Below are 26,481 nucleotides of genomic sequence, written 5' to 3'. Positions count from 1 at the left end.
CCCACCCTGCTGCCCGAAGCTCAGAGCTGCTGCCGGGGATACCCCAAGACGTGGCCGACCGCGGGGACCCACCTTGCTGCCCGGAAGCTCAGAGCTGCTGCTGGGGACACCCCAAGATGTGGCCAACCACAGGGACCAACCCTGCTGCCCGGAGCTCAGAGCTGCTGCCTGTGCACACCTCAAGATGTGGCCGACTGCGGGGACCCAGCTTCCCAGGAGCCCTGGGTGCTGCCATGCTGGGGAGAGCTGGGAGGGGGCTGAGAGCACAGCCCACCCTCCACGGTCACAGACCCCTGAGCCCTGCATCTCTGTCCATCTTGCTCCCCATGGCCGGGAGCCTCCCAGGTCCCCTTATCTGGGACCTGGCCCCAGTATGGGCCCCAATACAGACTCCCTGGGCACATGGTGGGACACCCCTTCTCCATCAGCCTGGGGGAAGTTTTGGCTCCTGGAGGGGTCCCAGAATCATGAGTGTCCAGCCTCGACGTGACGCCTCCGCCAAGGCCATACTCCAGGCAGCCTCCTGGCACGGGAGTGTGGGGGGTGGGGCAGGGGCCACCCAGGCCAGCCCTGGCCTCTTCCTGCTCATGTCCAGGAGGAGTGGGGAGCAGGGGCAGGCTGGCAGCTGCCAAGGTGTTTGGGGCCACACCCACCTCTGTGGCTCTTTCCGGAATGGCGACTTGCATAACCGGGGCCAGGGGCTGTGGCGACCCAGGTGGGCGGCCAGGAGGCGGCTGCTCCCTCCCAGGGACCTGCTATCCGGTTACCTCCGGCCACTCTGCCGTGTTCCAGGCAGGGAGGGCCAGGCAGGAGGCTGTGGGGCCAAGCTCACCCCAGGGGGTGGGTGATTAGTCAGCCGTTCCCACCCTACCCTGAGAGGAATTGGCAGCTTTCTAGGATACCTGATCCACCCCGGGCACACTGGTGCTGGTTAGGGTGCCCTGCGGCTGTGAGGTCAGGGGGTCAGCGGAGCGCTGGAGCTGACGGGTCTTAGAGCGGGAGTTCCCGGGCTGTGCTTCCGCCTGGCCGCCAAGGGGACGTGGGTCGAGGCTGGGGAGCCCCCTCTGCCCCACCTGCTCACCCCAGCAGTCAGGCTCGGAGGCAGCCCCACTGCCCAGGTGTCTGGGAGCACACAGTGGGCCAGGGTGGGCAGGCAGTTGGAGAACTGGACCTGGGGGCTCCTGGGCACCCCAGCCCTGAGACCTGTCAAAGCAACCCCCAGATGTGAGCCAACGCTGGAGCCACAGAGGCCTCACTGCCTGCCATTGGGTCAAAAATCCTGGTGCAGAGACTGGGCCGGCCTTGCCTTCTGACCTCCCAGTACCTGCAGACGTGGCTTGAGGGCAAGAGGGACTCTGGGACCGGCCGGGCCTTCTCACAGGGCCAGGCACACAGTAGTGGGAGGGGCCGCGGCCCTCCGGCCCAGCCCAAGCCCTCCAGGCTGCCATGTGCCTGTAAGCCGTGAGGGGTGTCCTCAGCCTCCCAGGGCCATGGGCAGGCCTTGAGGGATGTGGGCTGAGACCCGGGACTCCCCTGGCTCTGCGGTGCCTGGAGCCCAGGCCTGAGCCGACAGGTGCCGGGCCTGACTGTGCTGCCACCTCGTGGCAGCTGCAGGGAGCGCGGCTGCACGCCTGAGAATGGAAGGTCGGTTCCCCAGACCCCACCCCGCCGGGCCTGGCACCTGAAACGGAGGCTGGGGGAGGTTGGAGCAATGGGCGCGGCCGAAGTCCAGGAGGGCTGGGAAAAGCGCCCACCCAGACAGGCACATGAGGCTGGGCCCCTACGTCCACCTTGCTGATAAAGAATCCCCCTGCCGGCTCCTCAGCCACTCCACACCACGCCCAGGGTGCACAGGTCCCTGAGACCCTCTCTGGCCCAGAGGGACACTGGGGCCACCTGAAGCCGTGGGAGGCCGGGGCAGGACCCTGAGCCCCAGAAAGTCACCAGGGAGCTGGTGCCCGCCACGTCACCGCCTCCACTCTGGGCGCAGCTTCCCACCCACCTGTCCCACCATCAGGCGTGGGGGGCTCCAGATGTTCCTGGGCCTTCCTGTGTGGGCCACAGGCCTGGCCAGGGCCAACCGCAGCCCTCCCTGTCTTTCCCCCGCCCTGCGCTGGCCCTGTCTAGGCAGTGGGCTCCCCAGCCCCACCCGGCTCAGCCTGGGCTCCTCCAGACCCCTCTGCCCACTCCTGGGATGCCGGGTCAGTGCCGCCCACTCTACTGGCGCTGCTGTGTGGCTGAGGCAGGGCCCAGTCTGAGGCCGGTGTGTCCTAGGGGATCTGCAGACTCCCTGGAGCCCTCCAAGAGGAGAACACTGGGCATCAGGAACATGGAGGCTCCGGGGAGGGGTGGCGGTGGTCAGAGAGGACTAAGAGAGTGACAAGCTTCCAGGGCCCAGCCCACCCTCTGCAGAGCATCCAGCAGACGCTCCGTGGGGTTGCCGACCTCCCGCTTGCCTGCAGATACACTCAGGAGTGTGCACAGCCCAAGCTCAGCCCCAGTAACGGCGAGTCTAGGAACTGCACAGAGCTGGAACCCCCCCATCCCAGAACGCCTCCATCACCAGGGGCAGCCCTCCTATGTCAGAGGCCCTTGCCTGGGCCATGAGGTGCCCTGGGTGCCTGGGCTGGCCCCATTCCCTGCTGACTCCCTCCCTCACGCATTCATTCATCACTCATTCACTCATTCACTCACTCATTCACTTATTCACTCGCTCACTCATTCACTCATTCATTCACTCATTCACTCATTCACTTATTCACTCATCCACTCACTCATTCTCTCACTCATTCGCTCATTCACTTACCCATTTGCTCACTCATTCACTCGTTCATTCACTCACTCATTTACTCATTCACTCGTTCATTCACTCATTTACTCATTCATTTATTCACTCACTCATTTGCTCACTCATTCACTCATTCAATCTCTCACATACTTATTCACTCACATGCACTCATTCACTTACACATTCACTTATTCATTCACTCACTCATGCACTCACTTATTCACTCATTCACTTATTTGCTCACTCATTCATTCATTCATTCACTCATTCAGTCACTCACTTATTCACTCACATTCACTCATTCACTCACATGCACTCACTCACACATTCACTTATTCATTCACTCACTCATGCACTCACTTATTCACTCGCTCATTTATTCACTCATTCATTCTCTCACTCTCATTCACTCACTCTCTGTGTTCTGAACAGATACATCCTGGACTCTAGACTGCAGCCAAGCCCTCAATGACCTCTGCAGGGTGGTGGTCTCTTCTTGGGGCAGATCCAAGCTCTGGCCTCTCCTTTCTGAGCAGATAGACACTGTCCCAGCCAGCCCACAGAAGCAGCAGGGCTGCCCAGTACTGGGTGGCTGGCCTGAGGTGTGCACCCCACAGGGCCCGGGTTTGCCCCCACCCTATTCCTGGGTTTTATGAACAATCTCAAAAAATGCACAGTCCACAAATTGCAAAATGCTCAAGTGTATTTATGCAACAGATTGGCCGTGTACTGAGGAGGGGAGCGCAGGCTGAGGGCTGAGGTAGGAGTGAGGTTCTTCCTCCTGCAGCCACCAGGCAGCTGATCACCATGTCCAAGCGTCATTCCTGAGACCCTCAGGTGATGCTCACGTCCCCAGAACAGCAGGCTGGATGCATGGCCAGAGGAGCTCGGCCAGCCCCGGGGCTGGTCCTGAGAGGTGGCTGCAGGCGGGGTGGGTAAGGGCCCCTCCTCCAGGCAGCAGGTGACCCATAGCCCACACCCTCCACAAGAAAGCAGGCATGGACAGTGTGTTCAAAGCTGCAGCCGCCTGGACAGGGGCACAAGTTCCACTGGCCTTGGAAGCCGAGCTCAGAGGACATATGGGAGGTTCTCCTTGGAGGTCAGGAGGGCGGCAGTGCTGGTCAGTGGATGGGGGACACTGGGACGCCTCTCTCCCAGCTCCCACTCTCTGCCTCCGGGCTGGGCTCGGGTTCCGCCTCCTCCGAGTGCTGGGTGTCGCCCGGCGCAGGGCACCGCCGGCCCATGCAGCCGCACTCTTCCACCTCGGTGTAGCTGAAGGCCCGGCTGGAGCCATCGGTGCAGTGCAGGGTCACATTCCTCAGCGAGGTCCGCAGCTCCTGGCAGCACTGGCACCTGTGCTCCACCATGTTGCCCTCGAGCGAGTACCTGTGGGCAGGGGCTGCTCAGCACCAGCTGCTGGGCCACCCCGGCCTCCTGCCGTAAGCCGGCACCGTGCCGAGCTCTGGGCGGCCTCATCGTGTTCCCTGCTCCTGGAGGCTCCCTGCCAGTGTCTGACAACCAGCTCTCCTTTGCCAGTTCTCCAGGCGCCAACAGTCCCACCAGGGCCGACTCCGGCTCCGTGCTGATGGGAGGGAGGGAGACTCGGGGCGGCTGCGGCAAGTTCCTGGCGGAGCTCAGTAAACAGGAGAGCGTGATGCTGACACAGGCTCTGGGGATGTAGTTACCCCAGCCCCACCCTTGCCATCTCAGGACCCCTTTCCCGCCTCACCCTCAGAGCCCTTTGCCTGGCCCCTCATGGTCCTGCCCCTCGTCTATCTGGCACCCAGAGCCCTGGGGGCCCTGACTGCACCCCACAGCCAATCGCGTCTCCCTGCCCGCTGCCCAGGCACGTACATGGAAAAGCTGTCCCCACAGTTCCCCCGGCAGTAAGCCAGGCGCACGGGCTCCGAGGAGCTGCAGCCCTGCTGCTGGATGATCTGGCTTCTATGGTACACAGCACAGGTCGATTCTGGAGAGGAACACAGGGTTTAGGACCAGCCCAGCTGCTCCTGGACCTCTGAGGGGGGAGCCCGCCCCGCCCAGCAGGCTGGGCACTCACGGTTCTGGTACGGGGGCGGGGGCGGCGGGCAGAAGCGGCAGCAGCCGTCCTTGCTCATGCGGGCCTTGTCCTGTGCCGACAGAGGGGTGCCCTCAGTGCCGAGGCGCTCGGCGGCCCCCGCAGAAGTGAGGGACGGGGACATGGGGCCAGGCTCAGGAGTGGACAGCCCCAAGCAGGAGGGGATGTCTGCTGGTGCTGCAGGGATGATCACAGCCCCCCAAACCCATCTAGGGGTGAAGCCCCCCTTGGCTGGAGCGGGGATCCTGGACCTCACCAGAGAACAGCTGAGCGGGGGGCACGCCTTCTTCGTGGTGACCACCACGAGCCCGTCCCGGTGCTTCTCACACTCGTGGGTCACACAGTGGTTCCCGGGGTCTGACCAGGTCTCGCCGGGCTGGAGGGAGGCCAGGCCCCGGGGTGAGTGACCCTCCCTTCATCTGTCCCTCTGTCTGCACCCCAGCCCGTGGGCTTCCAGAGAGTCCCCAGCCTCTGCCAGACGCATGCCTGGCAACGACAGGTCCCCACATGCCCCAGTGCTCCCAGACCCTGCCCTTCCTCTTTGTGGCAGCTGCTACTCACATAGAACAGGTGGGCGGGGCTCTTGCTGGTGTTGGTGACACAGGCGACCTGCACACAGGTGCCACAGCACTGCCCGCTCTGCTCCTGGTACTCGAAGCCCTGCGAGAGGGATGGACATGTGGCTGGAATCCAGGGGACCACTGCCCCCCGAGAGCCAGGGCAGGGTGGGGGCGCTCACCACAGGGCAGTGTGTGTTGCAGATCTGGGTCTCACAGCTGACCACAAACGCGTCTGACGGGGGGCCGCCCGGCAGCTCACATCTGCAGGTTTCACACAGGCTCGAGGAGACCACGGCGCCGGGCTGGGGAGAGCCAGGGCAGCAGACACTCATGAGCTTGGGCCCTGGGGAGACCCGCCCCTGCCTCCCCACTGGCTTGCTGCCCCCAACTTCCCAGACATCCCCCTCCAGGCTGCTTCCTACCAGGCCGAGTTGCACCCCTGGGGTGACTCGTGGTGGCACCTCTTGGTGCAGAGGCCACAGCCCAGGGTCCCCATCCCTAGAGCAGAGCCCCACGCTGCACCTCCTTGGATGGGGTGCCCAACAAGGCCACACACTCTGCAGGGCCACATGCTCAGCCGGCTCAGGACAGAGCCATGGGATCCAGGCCTGGCTGCGCCGTGGTGCCAGGAGAGGCAAAGTCCCCCGGAACCCCCCGGAGCCAGGCAGGCCAGGGTGTAGATGTCCATATTTCCGGGACCTGGGGCCGACCTCGGGCCTCAGCCACACTTGATAGTGGGCTGTGTCTGCAGAGACTCGAGTCCCTGGCCCCGGCCGGAGTTGGCAGTTGCTCCAAAGTCTACCTGGGCCTCAGGGTCAGTGGGAAGCTCCGTCCCTATGGCTGAGGGGGTCTGAGCTCCGTGGCTCTTACCTGGTACAGGGTCCCGTTGATGCTGCACACTGTCCAGCCTGCCCACGAGAAGACAAGCAGCTGCACCCCCCGCCGCCCGCTCTCCCCTCACCCTCAGCATTCCCGCCCCTGCAGCCTCCTGGGCGCCTCATTCCCGGGCTCGCCACTGGGGTTTGTCCAGCCTCATCCCTGCAGAAGGCTCAGTCCAGAGCCACAGACCGGCAGTGGGCAAGCCGCACTGGCATCTGGTTATGGCCCCCCAAAATCCCAGGTGGAGACCCCAGCCCACAGCCCCTGACAGGGCCTGGTCCAGGCCACTCACTGCAGTTTTGGACCGGGCAGCAGGCCCCCTCCTGGTAGGTCGGGATCGCGCGGGCGCCCTCAGGACAGCCCACGGGCGCAGGGCAGCGGCTGGTGTTGCAGGCTGCGGGGGCGGGAGTGAGGCAATTAGGAGTCTGTCCCCCACCCCCACCCGAAGGCCCACCCCTGGGGTCTCTAGGATTGCGGACCGCCTAGACAGCCCGCTTGGGGGTCTCCAGATGAGGCTGTTGCAGAAGCGGAGGAGGGGACGCCCTCGTAGGCACTGTCCCCAGGTGCACACCCCAAGGCAGCAGCAAAGGCCGGGCCGAGTGGGCTCCGGGTCACCTGCCTGCCACGCCATGCCCCCCACCCAGCAAAGGGCTTACCGCAGCTGTACTGGGGGCAGCACTGGCCGGCCTGTGGGGCTGCAGGCACAGGCACGAAGCCGGGCAGGGGGCAGGCAGGGGGCAGCGGGCAGAGCTTGGGTCGGCAGGTCAGCGTCCACGTGGCCACCTCACACGTGCACTCCTGGCAGTCCATGCCGACGGTGTGGCCCACCTGCAAGGAAGGGGACTGAGGTCCAGCGTCCGCAGCGGCTCCACCCAGGGGTGCAGCAGCCAGCCCGGCTCATGCAGTGCCGGGGCGGCCAGGTGTGGAGGCCATGTGGCCTGCACTGAGGACCCCGCAGGAGTAGGGCTTCAAAAGTGCAGGGTAGGGCCCAGGGATGGGCACAAAGCTCTGCAAGGTGGGCAGGCTGTGGGGTGACTGGCCTGCGCCCCCCACCTCACACCTCCACAGTCTTGGCTGGGCAGAAGGGGCGTCCCAAGGAAGGGAAGAGCACAGCCAGCCTCGGGGCCAGCACCCACCCACAGAGCAACACCAGGACAGACGCCCCAGCACCGTCCCCAGTGCGGACAGAGTGGGTACCTGGGAAGGGAGATCCCGAGTCTTTCTGGGAGCCCGGCTCCTCCCGCAGCCCTTTCTCTGGGCCTCTGGCACAGAGAGGACACCCCGACCCCTGAGCCCCACCTGACCATTTCTGGGGCCGGTGTTTCAAGAGCCTCCCTCCTCGGGCTCTTGGACCCCAGTGCCCTCTTGGGCCATGCCTGCCACTCACCTTCACTGGCTCTCCGTGGGGCCCCAGACACCCTGGAAGGAGAGAGATCTGAGGTCACTAGGGGTCAGCCGCCACAATAGGGGCGAGAGGCAGGGTCCCATATTGGGGCCAGGGCAGACCCCAGGACCTGGCCAACAGTCACAGGCCCAGTCCTGCCACACCCCCCAGCCCCGGCCTGGGGCACGTACTGGGGCAGCCCATGGGCACGCAGACTTGGGCACTCGTGCTGAAGAGGGTCATGCCCTCCGGACAGAAGCAGCCTTCGGTGATGGGGCCGGCCTCCGGCAGAGCCCTGTAGAGAGCATAGGGTTGGTGGGTCTCCTTTTTCCCTCCGGGTGGGAAGGGCCCCAGCCTGGGAGTGGGAGATGCAGCGGGAGGCTGGGGACTGGGTGGCTCCAGCAGCCCATGGCAGGGCCAGGAGAGAGGGTGCCTACCCGAGGCTGGCGCTGTCATTCCCGTAGCAGTAGGAGGGGTTGCTCGGGCCGCAGGGCTGGTACACCTTGTCGGCTGGGCAGGTGAATGCTGTGGGGAGGGGAAGCCACACCTGAGAGGGTGGGAGGGCACCCACCCAGAGCAACGCGGGCCGCTGGGCACCGACATCTGCTCCGGAGCTGCCCGCAGCCACCTGTGGGCCTGGGCCTGGCTACGGCCTCCCACACCCCGGTGCCCCGCCACGGGCTCCCCGACGTGGACGCCCTCCCTTCTCTCCAGGGAACCGGGTGCACTCTGCCCTGGGGCTGCCCCCTCCCCCTCCAGGTCCCCCCCCTGACTGCCCGAGCCCACCCTGATGGTCCGTCCGGCGTGCCTGTGCCCCTCACAAGCGACTTGGGACCCTGAGGACAGTGGTGGCACTCACGGCACATGTGGCCGGTCCGGCCTCTCCAATCGATGCAGATGTCGTGGGACGCGCAGAGCGCCGCGTACAGCTCCAGGCTGGAGCACACCACATCCAGGTCCGTCATGTGGCACCGGTCAAAGACGCAGCCCTCATAGAACGGCAGTGGGGGGATCACGGTGTGGCACGGCTCAAAGACCCTGTGGGAGGGATGGGCGGGGTGCTGGGTGCAGCCTCTCCAGCCACCTGCCTGCTCCACGTCAGGCTCCCAGGCTTCAGGGCAGTCCCCAGGCGAGGTGAGTCCCAGAGCAGCCACTGGTGTGTGGCCGCCCTCCTGTATCCCCGGACAGGCTCCTTCCACACATTCTGTGTGCTTGGGGGCGGGGGGTGGGGGTCCAGATGGCATCATCCATTTATTTCTGCAAGTTCTTCTTCCTGGCCCCCCCAACCCCTGCCCTGCAAACCTGGAAGCTGCCTGGGGGTGGTGACCGATGCCCCCGTCCATACACCTGAGCCAGCAGAGAGCCTCAGAGATGGCCCAGCCGGCCAACCCTGGTGACCCCTTGGCAGCATTCCAGCCACAACCACCCCTCCCGGCACCCGCCCCTCCCCAGTGCCCACCCCTCCCCAGCATCCCCCCTCCCCACTGCCCACCCCTCCCCGGCACCCACTTCTCCCCAACACCCACCCATCCTTGGTCTGTGGTACCAGCAACTCTCGTTTCCTCTCAGGAGCCCCCTGAAAATGCGCTTCTTCCCCTCCAGCCCTTGGAAGGGTGGGAGGTGGGGCGGCCGCACTGACCCTCCCTCCCTTGCACCCAAGTCTCACTTGCTCAGAATCAGCTGGCAGATGGGTGATGGCAGGCACGGAGCAGGAGGTGTGGTGGGCCCGACCGTGGTAGACCCAACTGTGGTGGGCCCGACCGTGGTAGACCCAACTGTGGTGGGCCCGACCGTGGTGGGCGTCGGGTGAGGCCGGTGGCAGGCTGGCTGGTCAGGGATGCTCACGTTCCAGAGGCCGGACATCTCAGAGCAGGAAGCGACCACCGTCCCCCTAGGCGTGCGGCACTCATCCTTCCTGTCATTGGTGCAAGTGCCTGGGCAGACGCGGTGGGGGTCAGGCTGCTGGACAGCAGAGCCGGCTGGCCCCACCCCCAGCTGGGGGACAGGACCCTGGTGTCTCAGGGTCACACCTTGGTGAACTGCAGCGGGCCCTGCCTGTGCCTCACTGTCCCCCGAGAACAACCCTGGGACAGTCCCTATGGTACTGGGGAGCTGCAGGTACCGGCAGGTGTAAGCCTCATGCCTGTGGCCTGCACTCAGCAGAGCAGCCAGAAAGCAGAGACACCGGCACACGCGGCACGTGGTGGCCTCGCCCCTGCCCGGCACCCCCCGCCCCCGCGAATGCCAGACGATGCCCCGGAGCCCTGTGGCCTCACCGCACTGGCCCTCGGTGTTGTTGGCAAACTTGCTGAAGGGCACCTCCACGGAGAAGATGAGGCCGGAGAACATGACCTGGACTCCCAGCTCCGGGATGGTCGCGTACATCTTGATGCCGATGCGCGAGACCACGATGCCGTTTTTCCGGAAGCCGGGGCTGACCACCTTGTTGTTGAAGATGATCTGGACGCGGGGCGCAGTCAACGGGAAGTCAGAAGGCAGGCGGGCGGGCGGTCAGCCGCTGCTCAGGCTCTTGCCGGGAAAGCCGCGTCCCCCACCCCCTCCCTGGCACACCGGGCGCGCCCCCACCTCGTTCGTCATCACCCCGTGGACTGGCTTGCGGGTCAGCACCACGCGGTCCTGGTGGTACTCCAGGATGATGGACCTCGGGCAGGAGAGCCCGTCCTCCGCACCGCAGAAGTAGTTGTCGACGAGCACGCGGAAGTGGCCATACACGGGCACAATCTGCTGCACCAGCACGTACGTGCAGTTGTCCAGGAAGGTGTAGTAGGTGCCGTCGAAGGTGATGTAGTGGGGGTCACCCCAGCCGCTGCACACACCTGCCAGGCCCCAGGGGCAGCCTTACGGGTGGCTCAGGTGGTGGCACCATGGCCCTGGGGCTTCCTCCCAACAGGTCACATCTGTCCCTGACCCCCCACCGTCTAGTCTCACAGGGCACACAAGACCCTCCACGTCATCAGAACACACGTGGCCAGCGTCTGCACAGAGCTCCATCCAGCAGGCGCTTGACAAGGCTGGAGCGAGGCAGGGACAGACTCCTCCACCTTCTCCAGCCAGGCTGCTCCGAGGCTCACAGGGATTCACTCAGCACCCCTAAGGGGGGAGGCTCGGCCCCATGCGGCCCCTGATGCTGGGAAGTCCTTCCTGCTGTCCCACCCAATTCTTTTCTGCTTCAGCCAAGCCCCCTCCTCTGCCCCGCCCATTTCCACCTGGGTGGGGAGTGGCTGCCCCGGCTGCCCTGGCTCCCACTCGGCGCTCCACTCACATTGGCACTGGTAGTGATGGCAGCAGCCATCTTGGTCAGCCACCTTCACGGCCGGGTAGCCGTTGGCACAAGTGGGCTTCTCCACCCTCGGGCACGTGCGCGGGCGCAGGGAGATGACGTTGTTGCCCTCACAGGTGGCCTCGGAGCAGTTGGGTGTGGCCCAGGTCTCACCTTTCTGCAGAAGCACAGAGACCTGCAGGGTCCGGCCTCTCCCGATCTCCGGGGCACCCCTTGGTTCTCGGGGTCACAGTCCCGAGAGTCCCGTGTGGGGACAGGGGAGGGTGGCTGTGCCCCAGTCTCCTTCCCGCCCCACCCTCAGCTCCCACCCCAGACACCGAGCTGGCCCGGGGCAGGGGCCTCTGGTGTGGGAGTTGCTCCTCCCTGGCTCTGCCACACTCCCTGGCTGTGCAGCCAGGGCCACAGCCTCATCCAGCTGCTCTGGCCCTGGCTGTCCTCAGCACAGCCTCAGCCTTCGGCCCCACACACCCAGTGTCTGGAAAGCACGTGCCTGGGAAGTCCAGGGTGATCAGAGACGCCGGGCTACAGCACGGCCCTCTCCTGACGGCCGGGCTGCCTCCACTAGCGCCAGTGACCTTCTCAAGACTTTGCAGCTGAGGACTAATTGCAAAGACATTCAAGTTCCCTGTAGGAGCCCCTGAGCCTTCAGAAGGGTGAGAAGTAGGGGGTTACCTTTCTGGGGGGAACCGCATTTGGGCATCCCAGCTCAGTGACGGGCTCAGAGGTGGATGTTGAAGGGGACGTGGCTGGGGCAGGAGGCAGCGTGGTAGACGGACAGTCACTGTCGACCCCTCTGACCACTTGGCAGTCCTGGCTACACAGGGCATAATAGCAGTGGCCAGCGAGGTCTCTGTGGCGGTATATGATGGATCCTGTAACAGGAAGGGACGTGGCAGCCTTTAGTGGAGTCCTGCTCAAAGGAGAAGCAAAAAACTCCCAGAGCCAGAGGGGCACTTTCTACCACCTGTGTAATGGGAAAAAATTTCAGAGAATGCCAGCAGCCACTCTGTGACAACGAGCCTGTGCCACAAAGAGCAGAGACTCCTATCATCATCACAGCCTGGTGTTCCTGGATAAAAAACTGACCAGGGTGAGCTCAGAAACAATTGCACCAGAAACACTCACGAACCCGCAGGGTAGAGCCGGTCAGCTACGTTGCAGAAGCAGGTTTGGGTGGAGTAAGCCACAGAGCTGGATGCCACAGAGCTGGATGCCACGGAGGTGGATGCCACGGAGGTGGATGCCACGGAGGTGGATGCCACGGAAGTGGATGCCATGGAGGTGGATGCCACGGAAGTAGACAGGGAAGGATACAGGGCATTGGTAGGAGAAGTCCCATATGGGGTCACAGAGGTCACCGGGCAGCCTCTGGGGGTCTCGCAGCAGAGCACACGCACCTCGTAGTTGAGGCACATCTTGAAGGGTCCCCGCTGGTCCTGGTTCCGGCACACCAGGCCCTCTTCGTGGCTGCACTGCACCACCTGGCCCAGGTGTTCGATGCTCACCTCCGGGTGGCTCTCGGCTCGGCACTGGAGCCTGGTGATCTCCTCAGGTCGGCGGCAGATTTTTTCCCCACTCCTGATGATGTTGTTGTAGGTTTCCTTGTCCCCGCCGTGGGGTCCAGGGGATGGAAAGTCCACGTCAAACCACTTGGTCCAGGTGCACCGGGGATGACAGTCTCTGGTGACTGGTTGGGAGTGGGTTGTCTTGGATACAGAAACATGGCTTGTGCTGGTCTTTGAAACAGGGGTTGTGCTGGTGGTGGGAACAGGGCTGGGAGTAGTTCCAGGACCAGAGGTTGTGCTGGCTGTAGAGGCAGAGGTTGTGCTGGTTGTAGGAGCAGAGGTTGTGCTGGTGGTGGGAACAGGGCTGGGAGTAGTTCCAGGACCAGAGGTTGTGCTGGTTGTAGGAGCAGAGGTTGTGCTGGTGGTGGGAACAGGGCTGGGAGTAGTTCCAGGACCAGAGGTTGTGCTGGCTGTAGAGGCAGGGGTTGTTCTGGTTGTAGGAGCAGAGGTTGTGCTGGTGGTGGGAACAGGGCTGGGAGTAGTTCCAGGACCCGAGGTTGTGCTGGTTGTAGGAGCAGAGGTTGTGCTCGTGGTGGGAACAGGGCTGGGAGTAGTTCCAGGACCAGAGGTTGTGCTGGCTGTAGAGGCAGAGGTTGTGCTGGTCTGTGGAGTGGAGGTTGTGCTGGTTGTAGGAGCAGAGGTTGTTCTGGCTGTAGGAGCAGAGGTTGTGCTGGTTGTAGGGGCAGAGGTTGTGCTGGTCTGTGGAGTGGAGGTTGTGCTGGTTGTCACCAAAGTGTTTGTCCTGGATTTCTGCCAAGAGGAAGTGCTCTGAGTGGGGCTGGTGGCTCTCCCACTAGGGGTGCTAGGAGCTGTCACAGGTGTGGAGGTCACGGGGCAGCCTCTGGGGGTCTCGCAGCAGAGCACACGCACCTCGTAGTTGAGGCACATCTTGAAGGGTCCCTGCTGGTCCTGGTTCCGGCACACCAGGCCCTCTTCACGGCTGCACTGCACCACCTGGCCCAGGTGTTCGATGCTCACCTCCGGGTGGCTCTCGGCTCGGCACTGGAGCCTGGTGATCTCCTCAGGTCGGCGGCAGATTTTTTCCCCACTCCTGATGATGTTGTTGTAGGTTTCCTTGTCCCCGCCATGGGGTCCAGGGGACGGGAAGTCCACGTCAAACCACTTGGTCCAGGTGCACCGGGGATGACAGTCTCTGGTGACTGGTTGGGAGTGGGTTGTCTTGGATACGGAAACATGGCTTGTGCTGGTCTTTGAAACAGAGGCTGTGCTGGTGGTGGGAACGGGGCTGGGAGTAGTTCCAGAACCGGAGGTTGTGCTGCTTGTAGCAGCTGAGGTTTTGCTGGTCTGTGGAGTGGAGCTTGTGCTGCTTGTAGGGGGAGAGGTGGTGCTGGTTGTAGGAGCAGAGATTGTGCTGGTTGTATGGAAAGAGGTTGTGCTGGTTGTAGGGGCAGAGATTGTGCTGCTTGTAGGAGCAGAGGTTGTGCTGGTGGTAGGAGCCGAGGTTGTGCTGCTTGTAGGGGCAGAGGATGTGGTGGTTTGTGGAGTGGAGGTTGTTCTGGTTGTAGGGGCAGAAGTTGTGCTGGTTGTGGGAGCAGAGGTTGTGCTGGTTGTAGGGGCAGAGGTTGTGCTGGGTGTAGAAGCAGGGATTGTGCTGGTTGTAGGGGCAGAGGTTGTGCTGGTCTGTGTAGTGGAGGTTGTGCTGGTTGTAGGGGCAGAAGTTGTGCTGGTTGTAGGGGCAGAGGTTGTGCTGGGTGTAGAAGCAGGGATTGTGCTGGTTGTAGGGGCAGAGGTTGTGCTGGGTGTAGAAGCAGGGATTGTGCTGGTTGTAGGGGCAGAGGTTGTGCTGGGTGTAGAAGCAGGGATTGTGCTGGTTGTAGGGGCAGAGGTTGTGCTGGTCTGTGGAGTGGAGGTTGTGCTGGTTGTAGGAGCAGAGGTTGTTCTGGCTGTAGGAGCAGAGGTTGTGCTGGTTGTAGGGGCAGAGGTTGTGCTGGTCTGTGGAGTGGAGGTTGTGCTGGTTGTCACCAAAGTGTTTGTCCTGGATTTCTGCCAAGAGGAAGTGCTCTGAGTGGGGCTGGTGGCTCTCCCACTAGGGGTGCTAGGAGCTGTCACAGGTGTGGAGGTCACGGGGCAGCCTCTGGGGGTCTCGCAGCAGAGCACACGCACCTCGTAGTTGAGGCACATCTTGAAGGGTCCCTGCTGGTCCTGGTTCCGGCACACCAGGCCCTCTTCACGGCTGCACTGCACCACCTGGCCCAGGTGTTCGATGCTCACCTCCGGGTGGCTCTCGGCTCGGCACTGGAGCCTGGTGATCTCCTCAGGTCGGCGGCAGATTTTTTCCCCACTCCTGATGATGTTGTTGTAGGTTTCCTTGTCCCCGCCGTGGGGTCCAGGGGACGGGAAGTCCACGTCAAACCACTTGGTCCAGGTGCACCGGGGATGACAGTCTCTGGTGACTGGTTGGGAGTGGGTTGTCTTGGATACAGAAACATGGCTTGTGCTGGTCTTTGAAACAGAGGCTGTGCTGGTGGTGGGAACAGGGCTGGGAGTAGTTCCAGGACCAGAGGTTGTGCTGGCTGCAGAGGCAGAGGTTGTGCTGGTTGTAGGAGCAGAGGTTGTGCTGGTGGTGGGAACAGGGCTGGGAGTAGTTCCAGGACCAGAGGTTGTGCTGGTTGTAGGAGCAGAGGTTGTGCTGGTGGTGGGAACAGGGCTGGGAGTAGTTCCAGGACCAGAGGTTGTGCTGGTTGTAGGAGCAGAGGTTGTGCTGGTGGTGGGAACAGGGCTGGGAGTAGTTCCAGGACCAGAGGTTGTGCTGGTTGTAGGAGCAGAGATTGTGCTCCTGGTGGGAACAGGGCTGCGAGTAGTTCCAGGACCAGAGGTTGTGCTGGCTGTAGAGGCAGAGGTTGTGCTGGTTGTAGGAGCAGAGGTTCTGCTGGTGGTGGGAACAGGGCTGGGAGTAGTTCCAGGACCAGAGGTTGTGCTGGCTGTAGAGGCAGGGGTTGTTCTGGTTGTAGGAGCAGAGGTTGTGCTGGTGGTGGGAACAGGGCTGGGAGTAGTTCCAGGACCAGAGGTTGTGCTGGTTGTAGGAGCAGAGGTTGTGCTGGTGGTGGGAACAGGGCTGGGAGTAGTTCCAGGACCAGAGGTTGTGCTGGTTGTAGGAGCAGAGATTGTGCTGGTGGTGGGAACAGGGCTGGGAGTAGTTCCATGACCAGAGGTCATGCTGGTTGTAGGAACAGAGTTTGTGCTGGTTGTAAGGGGAGAGATTGTGCTGGTTGTAGAAGCAGAGGTTGTTCTGGTTGTAGGAGCAGAGGTTGTGCTGGTTGTAGCAGCAGAGGTTGTACTGATGCTGGGAACAGGGCTTGGAGTAGTTCCAGGACCAGAGGTTGTGCTGGTTGTACGAGCAGAAGTTGTGCTGGTTGTAGAGGCAGAGGTTGTGCTGGTGGTGGGAACAGGGCTTGGAGTAGTTCCAGAACCGGAGGTTGTGCTGCTTGTAGCAGCTGAGGTTTTGCTGGTCTGTGGAGTGGAGGTTGTGCTGCTTGTAGGGGAAGAGATTGTGCTGGTTGTAGGGGCAGAGATTGTGCTTGTTGTAGAGGCAGAGATTGTGCTGGTTGTAGGAGCAGAGTTTGTGCTGGTTGTTGGAGCAGAGGTTGTGCTGGTTGTAGAAGCCAAGGTTGTGCTGGTTGTAGGACCAGAAGTCGTTCTGTGTGTAGGAGCTGAGGTCGTGCTGGTTGTAGGGGCAGAGGTTGTGTTGGTTGTAGGGGCAGAGTTTGTGCTGGGTGTAGAAGCAGGGATTGTGCTGGTTGTAGGGGCAGAGGTTGTGCTGGTCTGTGGAGTGGAGGTTGTGCTGGTTGTAGGAGCAGAGGTTGTTCTGGCTGTAGGAGCAGAGGTTGTGCTGGTTGTAGGGGCAGAGGTTGTGCTGGTCTGTGGAGTGGAGGTTGTGCTGGTTGTCACCAAAGTGTTTGTCCTGGATTTCTGCCAAGAGGAAGTGCTCTGAGTGGGGCTGGTGGCTCTCCCACTAGGGGTGCTAGGAGCTGTCACAGGTGTGGAGGTCACGGGGCAGCCTCTGGGGGTCTCGCAGCAGAGCACACGCACCTCGTAGTTGAGGCACATCTTGAAGGGTCCCTGCTGGTCCTGGTTCCGGCACACCAGGCCCTCTTCACGGCTGCACTGCACCACCTGGCCCAGGTGTTCGATGCTCACCTCCGGGTGGCTCTCGGCTCGGCACTGGAGCCTGGTGATCTCCTCAGGTCGGCGGCAGATTTTTTCCCCACTCCTGATGATGTTGTTGTAGGTTTCCTTGTCCCCGCCGTGGGGTCCAGGGGACGGGAAGTCCACGTCAAACCACTTGGTCCAGGTGCACCGGGGATGACAGTCTCTGGTGACTGGTTGGGAGTGGGTTGTCTTGGATACAGAAACATGGCTTGTGCTGGTCTTTGAAACAGAGGCTGTGCTGGTGGTGGGAACGGGGCTGGGAGTAGTTCCAGAACCGGAGGTTGTGCTGCTTGTAGCAGCTGAGGTTTTGCTGGTCTGTGGAGTGGAGCTTGTGCTGCTTGTAGGGGGAGAGGTGGTGCTGGTTGTAGGAGCAGAGATTGTGCTGGTTGTATGGAAAGAGGTTGTGCTGGTTGTAGGGGCAGAGATTGTGCTGCTTGTAGGAGCAGAGGTTGTGCTGGTTGTAGGGGCAGAGATTGTGCTGCTTGTAGGAGCAGAGGTTGTGCTGGTGGTAGGAGCCGAGGTTGTGCTGCTTGTAGGGGCAGAGGATGTGGTGGTTTGTGGAGTGGAGGTTGTTCTGGTTGTAGGGGCAGAAGTTGTGCTGGTTGTGGGAGCAGAGGTTGTGCTGGTTGTAGGGGCAGAGGTTGTGCTGGGTGTAGAAGCAGGGATTGTGCTGGTTGTAGGGGCAGAGGTTGTGCTGGTCTGTGTAGTGGAGGTTGTGCTGGTTGTAGGGGCAGAAGTTGTGCTGGTTGTAGGGGCAGAGGTTGTGCTGGGTGTAGAAGCAGGGATTGTGCTGGTTGTAGGGGCAGAGGTTGTGCTGGGTGTAGAAGCAGGGATTGTGCTGGTTGTAGGGGCAGAGGTTGTGCTGGGTGTAGAAGCAGGGATTGTGCTGGTTGTAGGGGCAGAGGTTGTGCTGGTCTGTGGAGTGGAGGTTGTGCTGGTTGTAGGAGCAGAGGTTGTTCTGGCTGTAGGAGCAGAGGTTGTGCTGGTTGTAGGGGCAGAGGTTGTGCTGGTCTGTGGAGTGGAGGTTGTGCTGGTTGTCACCAAAGTGTTTGTCCTGGATTTCTGCCAAGAGGAAGTGCTCTGAGTGGGGCTGGTGGCTCTCCCACTAGGGGTGCTAGGAGCTGTCACAGGTGTGGAGGTCACGGGGCAGCCTCTGGGGGTCTCGCAGCAGAGCACACGCACCTCGTAGTTGAGGCACATCTTGAAGGGTCCCTGCTGGTCCTGGTTCCGGCACACCAGGCCCTCTTCACGGCTGCACTGCACCACCTGGCCCAGGTGTTCGATGCTCACCTCCGGGTGGCTCTCGGCTCGGCACTGGAGCCTGGTGATCTCCTCAGGTCGGCGGCAGATTTTTTCCCCACTCCTGATGATGTTGTTGTAGGTTTCCTTGTCCCCGCCGTGGGGTCCAGGGGACGGGAAGTCCACGTCAAACCACTTGGTCCAGGTGCACCGGGGATGACAGTCTCTGGTGACTGGTTGGGAGTGGGTTGTCTTGGATACAGAAACATGGCTTGTGCTGGTCTTTGAAACAGGGGTTGTGCTGGTGGTGGGAACAGGGCTGGGAGTAGTTCCAGGACCAGAGGTTGTGCTGGCTGTAGAGGCAGAGGTTGTGCTGGTTGTAGGAGCAGAGGTTGTGCTGGTGGTGGGAACAGGGCTGGGAGTAGTTCCAGGACCAGAGATTGTGCTGGTTGTAGGAGCAGAGATTGTGCTGGTGGTGGGAACAGGGCTGGGAGTAATTCCAGGACCAGAGCTTGTGCTGGTTGTAGGAGCAGAGGTTGTGCTCCTGGTGGGAACAGGGCTGCGAGTAGTTCCAGGACCAGAGGTTGTGCTGGCTGTAGAGGCAGAGGTTGTGCTGGTTGTAGGAGCAGAGGTTGTGCTGGTGGTGGGAACAGGGCTGGGAGTAGTTCCAGGACCAGAGGTTGTGCTGGTTGTAGGAGCAGAGGTTGTGCTGGTGGTGGGAACAGGGCTGGGAGTAGTTCCAGGACCAGAGGTTGTGCTGGCTGTAGAGGCAGGGGTTGTTCTGGTTGTAGGAGCAGAGGTTGTGCTGGTGGTGGGAACAGGGCTGGGAGTAGTTCCAGGACCAGAGGTTGTGCTGGCTGTAGAGGCAGAGGTTGTTCTGGTTGTAGGAGCAGAGGTTGTGCTGGTGGTGGGAACAGGGCTGGGAGTAGTTCCAGGACCAGAGGTTGTGCTGGCTGTAGAGGCAGAGGTTGTTCTGGTTGTAGGAGCAGAGGTTGTGCTGGTGGTGGGAACAGGGCTGGGAGTAGTTCCAGGACCAGAGGTTGTGCTGGTTGTAGGAGCAGAGGTTGTGCTGGTGGTGGGAACAGGGCTGGGAGTAGTTCCAGGACCAGAGGTTGTGCTGGCTGTAGAGGCAGGGGTTGTTCTGGTTGTAGGAGCAGAGGTTGTGCTGGTGGTGGGAACAGGGCTGGGAGTAGTTCCAGGACCAGAGGTTGTGCTGGCTGTAGAGGCAGAGGTTGTTCTGGTTGTAGGAGCAGAGGTTGTGCTGGTGGTGGGAACAGGGCTGGGAGTAGTTCCAGGACCAGAGGTTGTGCTGGCTGTAGAGGCAGAGGTTGTGCTGGTTGTAGGAGCAGAGGTTGTGCTGGTGGTGGGAACAGGGCTGGGAGTAGTTCCAGGACCAGAGGTTGTGCTGGTTGTAGGAGCAGAGGTTGTGCTGGTGGTGGGAACAGGGCTGGGAGTAGTTCCAGGACCAGAGGTTGTCCTGGCTGTAGAGGCAGGGGTTGTTCTGGTTGTAGGAGCAGAGGTTGTGCTGGTGGTGGGAACAGGGCTGGGAGTAGTTCCAGGACCAGAGGTTGTGCTGGCTGTAGAGGCAGAGGTTGTGCTGGTGGTGGGAACAGGGCTGGGAGTAGTTCCAGGACCAGAGGTTGTGCTGGTTGTAGGAGCAGAGATTGTGCTGGTGGTGGGAACAGGGCTGGGAGTAGTTCCATGACCAGAGGTCATGCTGGTTGTAGGAGCAGAGTTTGTGCTGGTTGTAAGGGGAGAGATTGTGCTGGTTGTAGAAGCAGAGGTTGTTCTGGTTGTAGGAGCAGAGGTTGTGCTGGTTGTAGCAGCAGAGGTTGTACTGATGCTGGGAACAGGGCTTGGAGTAGTTCCAGGACCAGAGGTTGTGCTGGTTGTACGAGCAGAAGTTGTGCTGGTTGTAGAGGCAGAGGTTGTGCTGGTGGTGGGAACAGGGCTTGGAGTAGTTCCAGAACCGGAGGTTGTGCTGCTTGTAGCAGCTGAGGTTTTGCTGGTCTGTGGAGTGGAGGTTGTGCTGCTTGTAGGGGAAGAGATTGTGCTGGTTGTAGGGGCAGAGATTGTGCTTGTTGTAGAGGCAGAGATTGTGCTGGTTGTAGGAGCAGAGTTTGTGCTGGTTGTTGGAGCAGAGGTTGTGCTGGTTGTAGAAGCCAAGGTTGTGCTGGTTGTAGGACCAGAAGTCGTTCTGTGTGTAGGAGCTGAGGTCGTGCTGGTTGTAGGGGCAGAGGTTGTGTTGGTTGTAGGGGCAGAGGTTGTGCTGGGTGTAGAAGCAGGGATTGTGCTGGTTGTAGGGGCAGAGGTTGTGCTGGTCTGTGGAGTGGAGGTTGTGCTGGTTGTAGGAGCAGAGGTTGTTCTGGCTGTAGGAGCAGAGGTTGTGCTGGTTGTAGGGGCAGAGGTTGTGCTGGTCTGTGGAGTGGAGGTTGTGCTGGTTGTCACCAAAGTGTTTGTCCTGGATTTCTGCCAAGAGGAAGTGCTCTGAGTGGGGCTGGTGGCTCTCCCACTAGGGGTGCTAGGAGCTGTCACAGGTGTGGAGGTCACAGGGCAGCCTCTGGGGGTCTCGCAGCAGAGCACACGCACCTCGTAGTTGAGGCACATCTTGAAGGGTCCCTGCTGGTCCTGGTTCCGGCACACCAGGCCCTCTTCACGGCTGCACTGCACCACCTGGCCCAGGTGTTCGATGCTCACCTCCGGGTGGCTCTCGGCTCGGCACTGGAGCCTGGTGATCTCCTCAGGTCGGCGGCAGATTTTTTCCCCACTCCTGATGATGTTGTTGTAGGTTTCCTTGTCCCCGCCGTGGGGTCCAGGGGACGGGAAGTCCACGTCAAACCACTTGGTCCAGGTGCACCGGGGATGACAGTCTCTGGTGACTGGTTGGGAGTGGGTTGTCTTGGATACAGAAACATGGCTTGTGCTGGTCTTTGAAACAGAGGCTGTGCTGGTGGTGGGAACGGGGCTGGGAGTAGTTCCAGAACCGGAGGTTGTGCTGCTTGTAGCAGCTGAGGTTTTGCTGGTCTGTGGAGTGGAGCTTGTGCTGCTTGTAGGGGGAGAGGTGGTGCTGGTTGTAGGAGCAGAGATTGTGCTGGTTGTATGGAAAGAGGTTGTGCTGGTTGTAGGGGCAGAGATTGTGCTGCTTGTAGGAGCAGAGGTTGTGCTGGTTGTAGGGGCAGAGATTGTGCTGCTTGTAGGAGCAGAGGTTGTGCTGGTGGTAGGAGCCGAGGTTGTGCTGCTTGTAGGGGCAGAGGATGTGGTGGTTTGTGGAGTGGAGGTTGTTCTGGTTGTAGGGGCAGAAGTTGTGCTGGTTGTGGGAGCAGAGGTTGTGCTGGTTGTAGGGGCAGAGGTTGTGCTGGGTGTAGAAGCAGGGATTGTGCTGGTTGTAGGGGCAGAGGTTGTGCTGGTCTGTGGAGTGGAGGTTGTGCTGGTTGTAGGGGCAGAAGTTGTGCTGGTTGTAGGGGCAGAGGTTGTGCTGGGTGTAGAAGCAGGGATTGTGCTGGTTGTAGGGGCAGAGGTTGTGCTGGTCTGTGGAGTGGAGGTTGTGCTGGTTGTCACCAAAGTGTTTGTCCTGGATTTCTGCCAAGAGGAAGTGCTCTGAGTGGGGCTGGTGGCTCTCCCACTAGGGGTGCTAGGAGCTGTCACAGGTGTGGAGGTCACGGGGCAGCCTCTGGGGGTCTCACAGCAGAGCACACGCACCTCGTAGTTGAGGCACATCTTGAAGGGTCCCTGCTGGTCCTGGTTCCGGCACACCAGGCCCTCTTCACGGCTGCACTGCACCATCTGGCCCAGGTGTTCGATGCTCACCTCCGGGTGGCTCTCGGCTCGGCACTGGAGCCTGGTGATCTCCTCAGGTCGGCGGCAGATTTTTTCCCCACTCCTGATGATGTTGTTGTAGGTTTCCTTGTCCCCGCCGTGGGGTCCAGGGGACGGGAAGTCCACGTCAAACCACTTGGTCCAGGTGCACCGGGGATGACAGTCTCTGGTGACTGGTTGGGAGTGGGTTGTCTTGGATACAGAAACATGGCTTGTGCTGGTCTTTGAAACAGAGGCTGTGCTGGTGGTGGGAACAGGGCTGGGAGTGGTTCCAGGACCAGGGGTTGTGCTGGTTGTAGAGGCAGAAGTGGTGCTGGTTCTAGGAGCAAAGATTGTGCTGGTGGTGGGAACAGGGCTGGGAGTGGTTCCAGGACCAGAGGTTTTGCTGGCTGTAGAGGCAGAGGTTGTGCTGGTTGTAGGAGCAGAGGTTGTGCTGGTTGTTGGGGCCGAGATTGTGCTGGTTGTAGCGGCAGAGGTTGTGCTGGTTGTAGGAGCAGAGGTTGCGCTGGTGGTGGGAACAGGGCTTGGGGTAGTTCCAGGACCAGAAGTTATGCTCGTTGTAGAAGCCGAGGTTGTGCTGGTCTGTGGAGTGGAGGTTGTGCTGCTTGTAGGGGTAGAGGTTGTGCTGGTTGTAGGGGCAGAGGTTGTGCTGGTTGTAGGAGCAGAGGTTGTGCTGGTTGTAAGGGGAGAGATTGTGCTGGTTGTAGAAGCAGAGGTTGTGCTGGTTGTAGAAGCAGAGGTTGTGCTGGTGGTGGGAACAGGGCTGGAAGTAGTTCCAGGACCAGAGGTTGTGCTGGTTGTAGAAGCAGAAGTTGTGCTGGTAGTAGGAACAGAGATTGTGCTGGTGGTAGGAACAGGGCTGGGAGTAGTTCCAGGAACAGAAGTTGTGCTGGTTCTAGGAACAGAGATTGTGCTGGTTGTAGTAGCTGAGGTTGTGCTGCTTGTAGGGGCAGAGGTTGTGCTGGTTGTAGGGGCAGAGGTTGTGCTGGTCTGTGTAGTGGAGGTTGTGCTGGTTGTAGGAGAAGAGGTTGTGCTGGTGGTAGGAACAGGGCTAGGAGTAGTTTCAGGACCAGAGGTTGTGCTGGTTGTAGCAGCAGAGGTTGTGCTGCTGTTAGGAGCAGAAGTTGTTCTTGTTGTAGGGGCAGAGGTTGTGCTGGTGGTGGGAACAGGGCTTGGGGTAGTTCCAGGGCCAGAAGTTGTGCTGGTTGTAGGAGCAGAGGTTGTGCTGGTCTGTGGAGTGGAGGTTGTGCTGCTTGTAGGGGCAGAGGTTGTGCTGGTTGTAGGAGCTGAGGTTGTGCTGGTTGTAGGAGCAGAGGTTGTGCTAGTGGTAGGAACAGGGCTGGGAGTAGTTTCAGGACCAGAGATTCTGCTGGTTGTAGTGGCAGAGGTTGTGCTGCTTGTAGGGGCAGAGGTTGTGCTGCTTGTAGGGGCAGAGGTTGTGCTGGTTGTAGGGGCAGAGGTTATGCTGGTGGTAGGAACAGGGCTGGGAGTAGTTCCAGGGCCAGAGGTTGTGCTGCTTATAGGGGCAGAGGTTGTGCTGGTTGTAGGGGCAGAGGTTATGCTGGTTGTAGGAGCAGAGATTGTGCTGGTGGTAGGAACAGTGCTGGGAGTAGTTCCAGGACCAGAGGTTGTGCTGGCTGTAGAGGCAGAAGTTGTGCTGGTTGTAGGAGCAGAGGTTGTGCTGGTGGTGGGAACAGGGCTGGGAGTAGTTCCAGGACCAGAAGTTGTGCTCGTTGTAGGAGCAGAGATTGTGCTTGTTGTAGCAGCAGAGGTTGTGCTGGTGGTAGGAATAGGGCTGGGAGTAGTTCCAGGACCAAATGTTGTGCTGCTTGTAGAAGCAGAGGTTGTGCTGGTGGTAGGAACAGGGCTCGGAGTAGTTTCAGGACCAGAGATTTTGCTGGTTGTTGGGGCAGAGGTTGTGCTGGTTGTAGGAGCAGAGGTTGTGCTGGGTGTAGAAGCAGGGATTGTGCTGGTTGTAGGGGCAGAGGTTGTGCTGGTCTGTGGAGTGGAGGTTGTGCTGGTTGTAGGAGCAGAGGTTGTTCTGGCTGTAGGAGCAGGGATTGTGCTGGTTGTAGGGGCAGAGGTTGTGCTGGTCTGTGGAGTGGAGGTTGTGCTGGTTGTCACCAAAGTGTTTGTCCTGGATTTCTGCCAAGAGGAAGTGCTCTGAGTGGGGCTGGTGGCTCTCCCACTAGGGGTGCTAGGAGCTGTCACAGGTGTGGAGGTCACGGGGCAGCCTCTGGGGGTCTCGCAGCAGAGCACGCGCACCTCGTAGTTGAGGCACATCTTGAAGGGTCCCTGCTGGTCCTGGTTCCGGCACACCAGGCCCTCTTCACGGCTGCACTGCACCACCTGGCCCAGGTGTTCGATGCTCACCTCCGGGTGGCTCTCGGCTCGGCACTGGAGCCTGGTGATCTCCTCAGGTCGGCGGCAGATTTTTTCCCCACTCCTGATGATGTTGTTGTAGGTTTCCTTGTCCCCGCCGTGGGGTCCGGGGGATGGAAAGTCCACGTCGAACCACTTGGTCCAGGTGCACCGGGGATGACAGTCTCTGGTGACTGGTCTGGTGTGGGTGCCCTGTGTGACGCTGGTTGCTGTGGGCCCACCCCTGGAGGTTGCCGTGGGTGGCTCTGTGGAGGCCGAGGGCATGTGTGTGGTGAAGGTGGTCTGGGTCTGAGCTCCGGTTGGATGTGGAGTCGGCCGTGTGGTTGCGACGGTCTTTGGCGGTCTGGTGATGTCTCTGCACACGTTCACCGTCTCGCAACACTGGATGCGGATCTCATAGTTGTAGCAGATGGGTGGGAGCTGGTTCTTGTTCAGGCAAATCAGCCCCTCCGTGCGGCTGCAGATGACGTCCTGCCCCAGGTCTGCCAGCGGCGTGTTGGGGAAGCTCTCTGCCCGGCACTGCACGCTTCGAGGACTTTCACAGAATGTGTATCCTTCGTCTCTCAAATTTTGAAATGTGTCAAAATCTCCACCATTTATTCCGGGAGCAGGATAGCTGCCGTCGATCCACTCGGTCCAGGTGCAAAGCTCCTGCAGGCAGGAGGATGTGCTGGGCTCTGTGGGGGTGGGCTTGCTGGAGACCACGGAGGTCCCCGGGGCCGTGGTCGACATGGATGATGTTGATGTTGCCGGCACTGGCGGAGGGCTGGGAGTTGAGAAAGTTTTTTTGACAGACGTAGCGGTACCTGGGGCAGGTGTCGTCCTGGCTGTTGAGAGAGCCACAGTGCCAGGTGTGCTGCTGGGGGCTGAGGAGCCTGAGGCCCGTGTTTCAGTGGTCTTGGAGGTAGTTGGAGGAGTGGTCTGGGCTGGACTGCTAGAGGTGGAGCAGGCTAGGGGCGTGCAGCACTGGACCCTGATCTGGTAGTTGTAGCAGAGCCCCGATGCCTGCTCCCTGTTATGACAGGTCAGCCCCACGTCCGGGCTGCACTGCACATGCTGCCCCAGGGCTTGGAGCGGCACTCCGGGGGCGTCCTCGGCTCGGCACTCCACCGACCTGGGTGATTCGCACACCCGGTACCCATGGGCACGGAGGTTCTCCAGTGTGTCGAAGTCACCGCTGTCCGCGCCCCGTCCAGGGCGGCTGACGTCCATCCATGGCGACCACAGGCACTTTTCCCCACAGACCGGCGGCAGCGAGGCAGAGGCTGTGGGCAGCCTCGTCCTGGGAGAAGTGCCTGCTGTGGTGGGCCAGGCGCTGCTCGGAGGGCCTGTGTGCGCGCTGCTTGGGCCATTGCTGGGGGCGTGCGTGGAGCTCACGACTGTGGGCAGAAGAGAAGGCAGCTGAGCATGAGAGGCCGGCACTTGGGGGCCGCCCCCACCCCTCCCTGCAGCCCTGTCACCGGTCTGGAGCTGCGCCAGCAGGTCTGTCTTCCTGTCCCCACCCACGGTCCCTGCTCAGAACCCACATGAGCGGCACAGGTGCTGAAGAGCCAGGCGAACTGACTGAGTTTTAGGGAAGTGGCTCCCAGGCCATGCCCTGAGCAGGGTCCACACATCTGTGCCCCAGAACACCTGAGTTCCAGAACTTTCTACTCTCAGAGAAGCTCAGATGATGCCTTGGGGCCCTGAGACATCCCCCAGGAGAGGGCGAGGACAAGGGGGTACCTGAGCCCTGAGCTGTGTGAAGCAAGTGACAGCCATGCATCCCCGGGGCCAGCCTGGGCTGCCAGACCCCTGACACCCCCATGAGGCCAGGCCCGGGGGCTGCTGAGGGCAGGACTTGGACGCCAGGCCTGCCGGGGTGACTTGGAGGCCAGGCCCTCCCCACTGCAGGTGGCTGGCGGGGAAACAGCAGGTCATCCCCGAGCCCGACTCCCTGCTCCTCAGTCCCTTCTTGATCCTCAGGGGCTGCCGCCCATGCCCAGGGCTGCTGTGACCTCAGCGTCCAGCAAGGGCAGCTGTGCCAGGCAGTGGGAGGGGCTCATCCTGGGGCTCCTCGGCCGCATTTGCCTTACCGAGCGGGGGTGTGGAGAAGGAGAAGGTGGTTGGGGGGACAGGGGTGGTGGGGCTGCAGGGGTAGACCCTCCTCTCAATGGTGCCGTTGGCCCCGCAGCGGGCGGAGATGCAGCCACCCGTGCCGTCCGTCGTGTGGTAGATGACGTCCCCTGGGTGGAAGCGCTGTCCATTGTAGGTGCAGACACAGGCTATGGGGACAGAGGGCCCAGGCCCGTCAGAGGCTGGGCGCAGACAGAGACCTCCA

At 61.2% G+C, this 26,481-nt stretch overlaps 1 protein-coding gene across 1 annotated transcript in view; it reads right to left on the bottom strand.

Annotated features, from left to right (window-relative positions):
* Window positions 1-3,475: 3,475 nt before the first annotated feature.
* The window catches only part of MUC5AC (mucin 5AC, oligomeric mucus/gel-forming), a 44,968-nt gene continuing 21,962 nt past the window's right edge, over window positions 3,476-26,481 (bottom strand). Inside the window, exons 30-56 of the mRNA XM_055355788.2 lie at window positions 26,237-26,425; window positions 23,969-25,540; window positions 23,677-23,824; window positions 21,572-22,089; window positions 20,317-20,971; window positions 17,638-19,404; window positions 15,769-17,253; window positions 13,743-15,144; window positions 12,119-13,304; window positions 11,662-11,861; window positions 10,972-11,146; window positions 10,275-10,525; window positions 9,965-10,148; window positions 9,355-9,622; window positions 8,548-8,726; window positions 8,126-8,213; window positions 7,880-7,983; window positions 7,692-7,723; window positions 6,961-7,132; window positions 6,597-6,698; window positions 6,296-6,333; window positions 5,605-5,727; window positions 5,427-5,525; window positions 5,122-5,241; window positions 4,848-4,917; window positions 4,643-4,757; window positions 3,476-4,174 (exon numbers count right to left, since the gene is read on the bottom strand). Of these exons, the coding sequence (XP_055211763.1) occupies window positions 3,910-4,174; window positions 4,643-4,757; window positions 4,848-4,917; window positions 5,122-5,241; window positions 5,427-5,525; window positions 5,605-5,727; window positions 6,296-6,333; window positions 6,597-6,698; window positions 6,961-7,132; window positions 7,692-7,723; window positions 7,880-7,983; window positions 8,126-8,213; window positions 8,548-8,726; window positions 9,355-9,622; window positions 9,965-10,148; window positions 10,275-10,525; window positions 10,972-11,146; window positions 11,662-11,861; window positions 12,119-13,304; window positions 13,743-15,144; window positions 15,769-17,253; window positions 17,638-19,404; window positions 20,317-20,971; window positions 21,572-22,089; window positions 23,677-23,824; window positions 23,969-25,540; window positions 26,237-26,425 (11,507 nt within the window). The 3' untranslated portion in view covers window positions 3,476-3,909. The remainder of the gene's footprint in view (window positions 4,175-4,642; window positions 4,758-4,847; window positions 4,918-5,121; window positions 5,242-5,426; window positions 5,526-5,604; window positions 5,728-6,295; window positions 6,334-6,596; window positions 6,699-6,960; window positions 7,133-7,691; window positions 7,724-7,879; window positions 7,984-8,125; window positions 8,214-8,547; window positions 8,727-9,354; window positions 9,623-9,964; window positions 10,149-10,274; window positions 10,526-10,971; window positions 11,147-11,661; window positions 11,862-12,118; window positions 13,305-13,742; window positions 15,145-15,768; window positions 17,254-17,637; window positions 19,405-20,316; window positions 20,972-21,571; window positions 22,090-23,676; window positions 23,825-23,968; window positions 25,541-26,236; window positions 26,426-26,481) is intronic.

Source organism: Gorilla gorilla, chromosome 9 (genome assembly GCF_029281585.2).
Source record: "Gorilla gorilla gorilla isolate KB3781 chromosome 9, NHGRI_mGorGor1-v2.1_pri, whole genome shotgun sequence".
Taxonomy (NCBI): Eukaryota; Metazoa; Chordata; class Mammalia; order Primates; family Hominidae; genus Gorilla; species Gorilla gorilla.
This window is presented reverse-complemented; position numbering and strand designations above follow the sequence as displayed.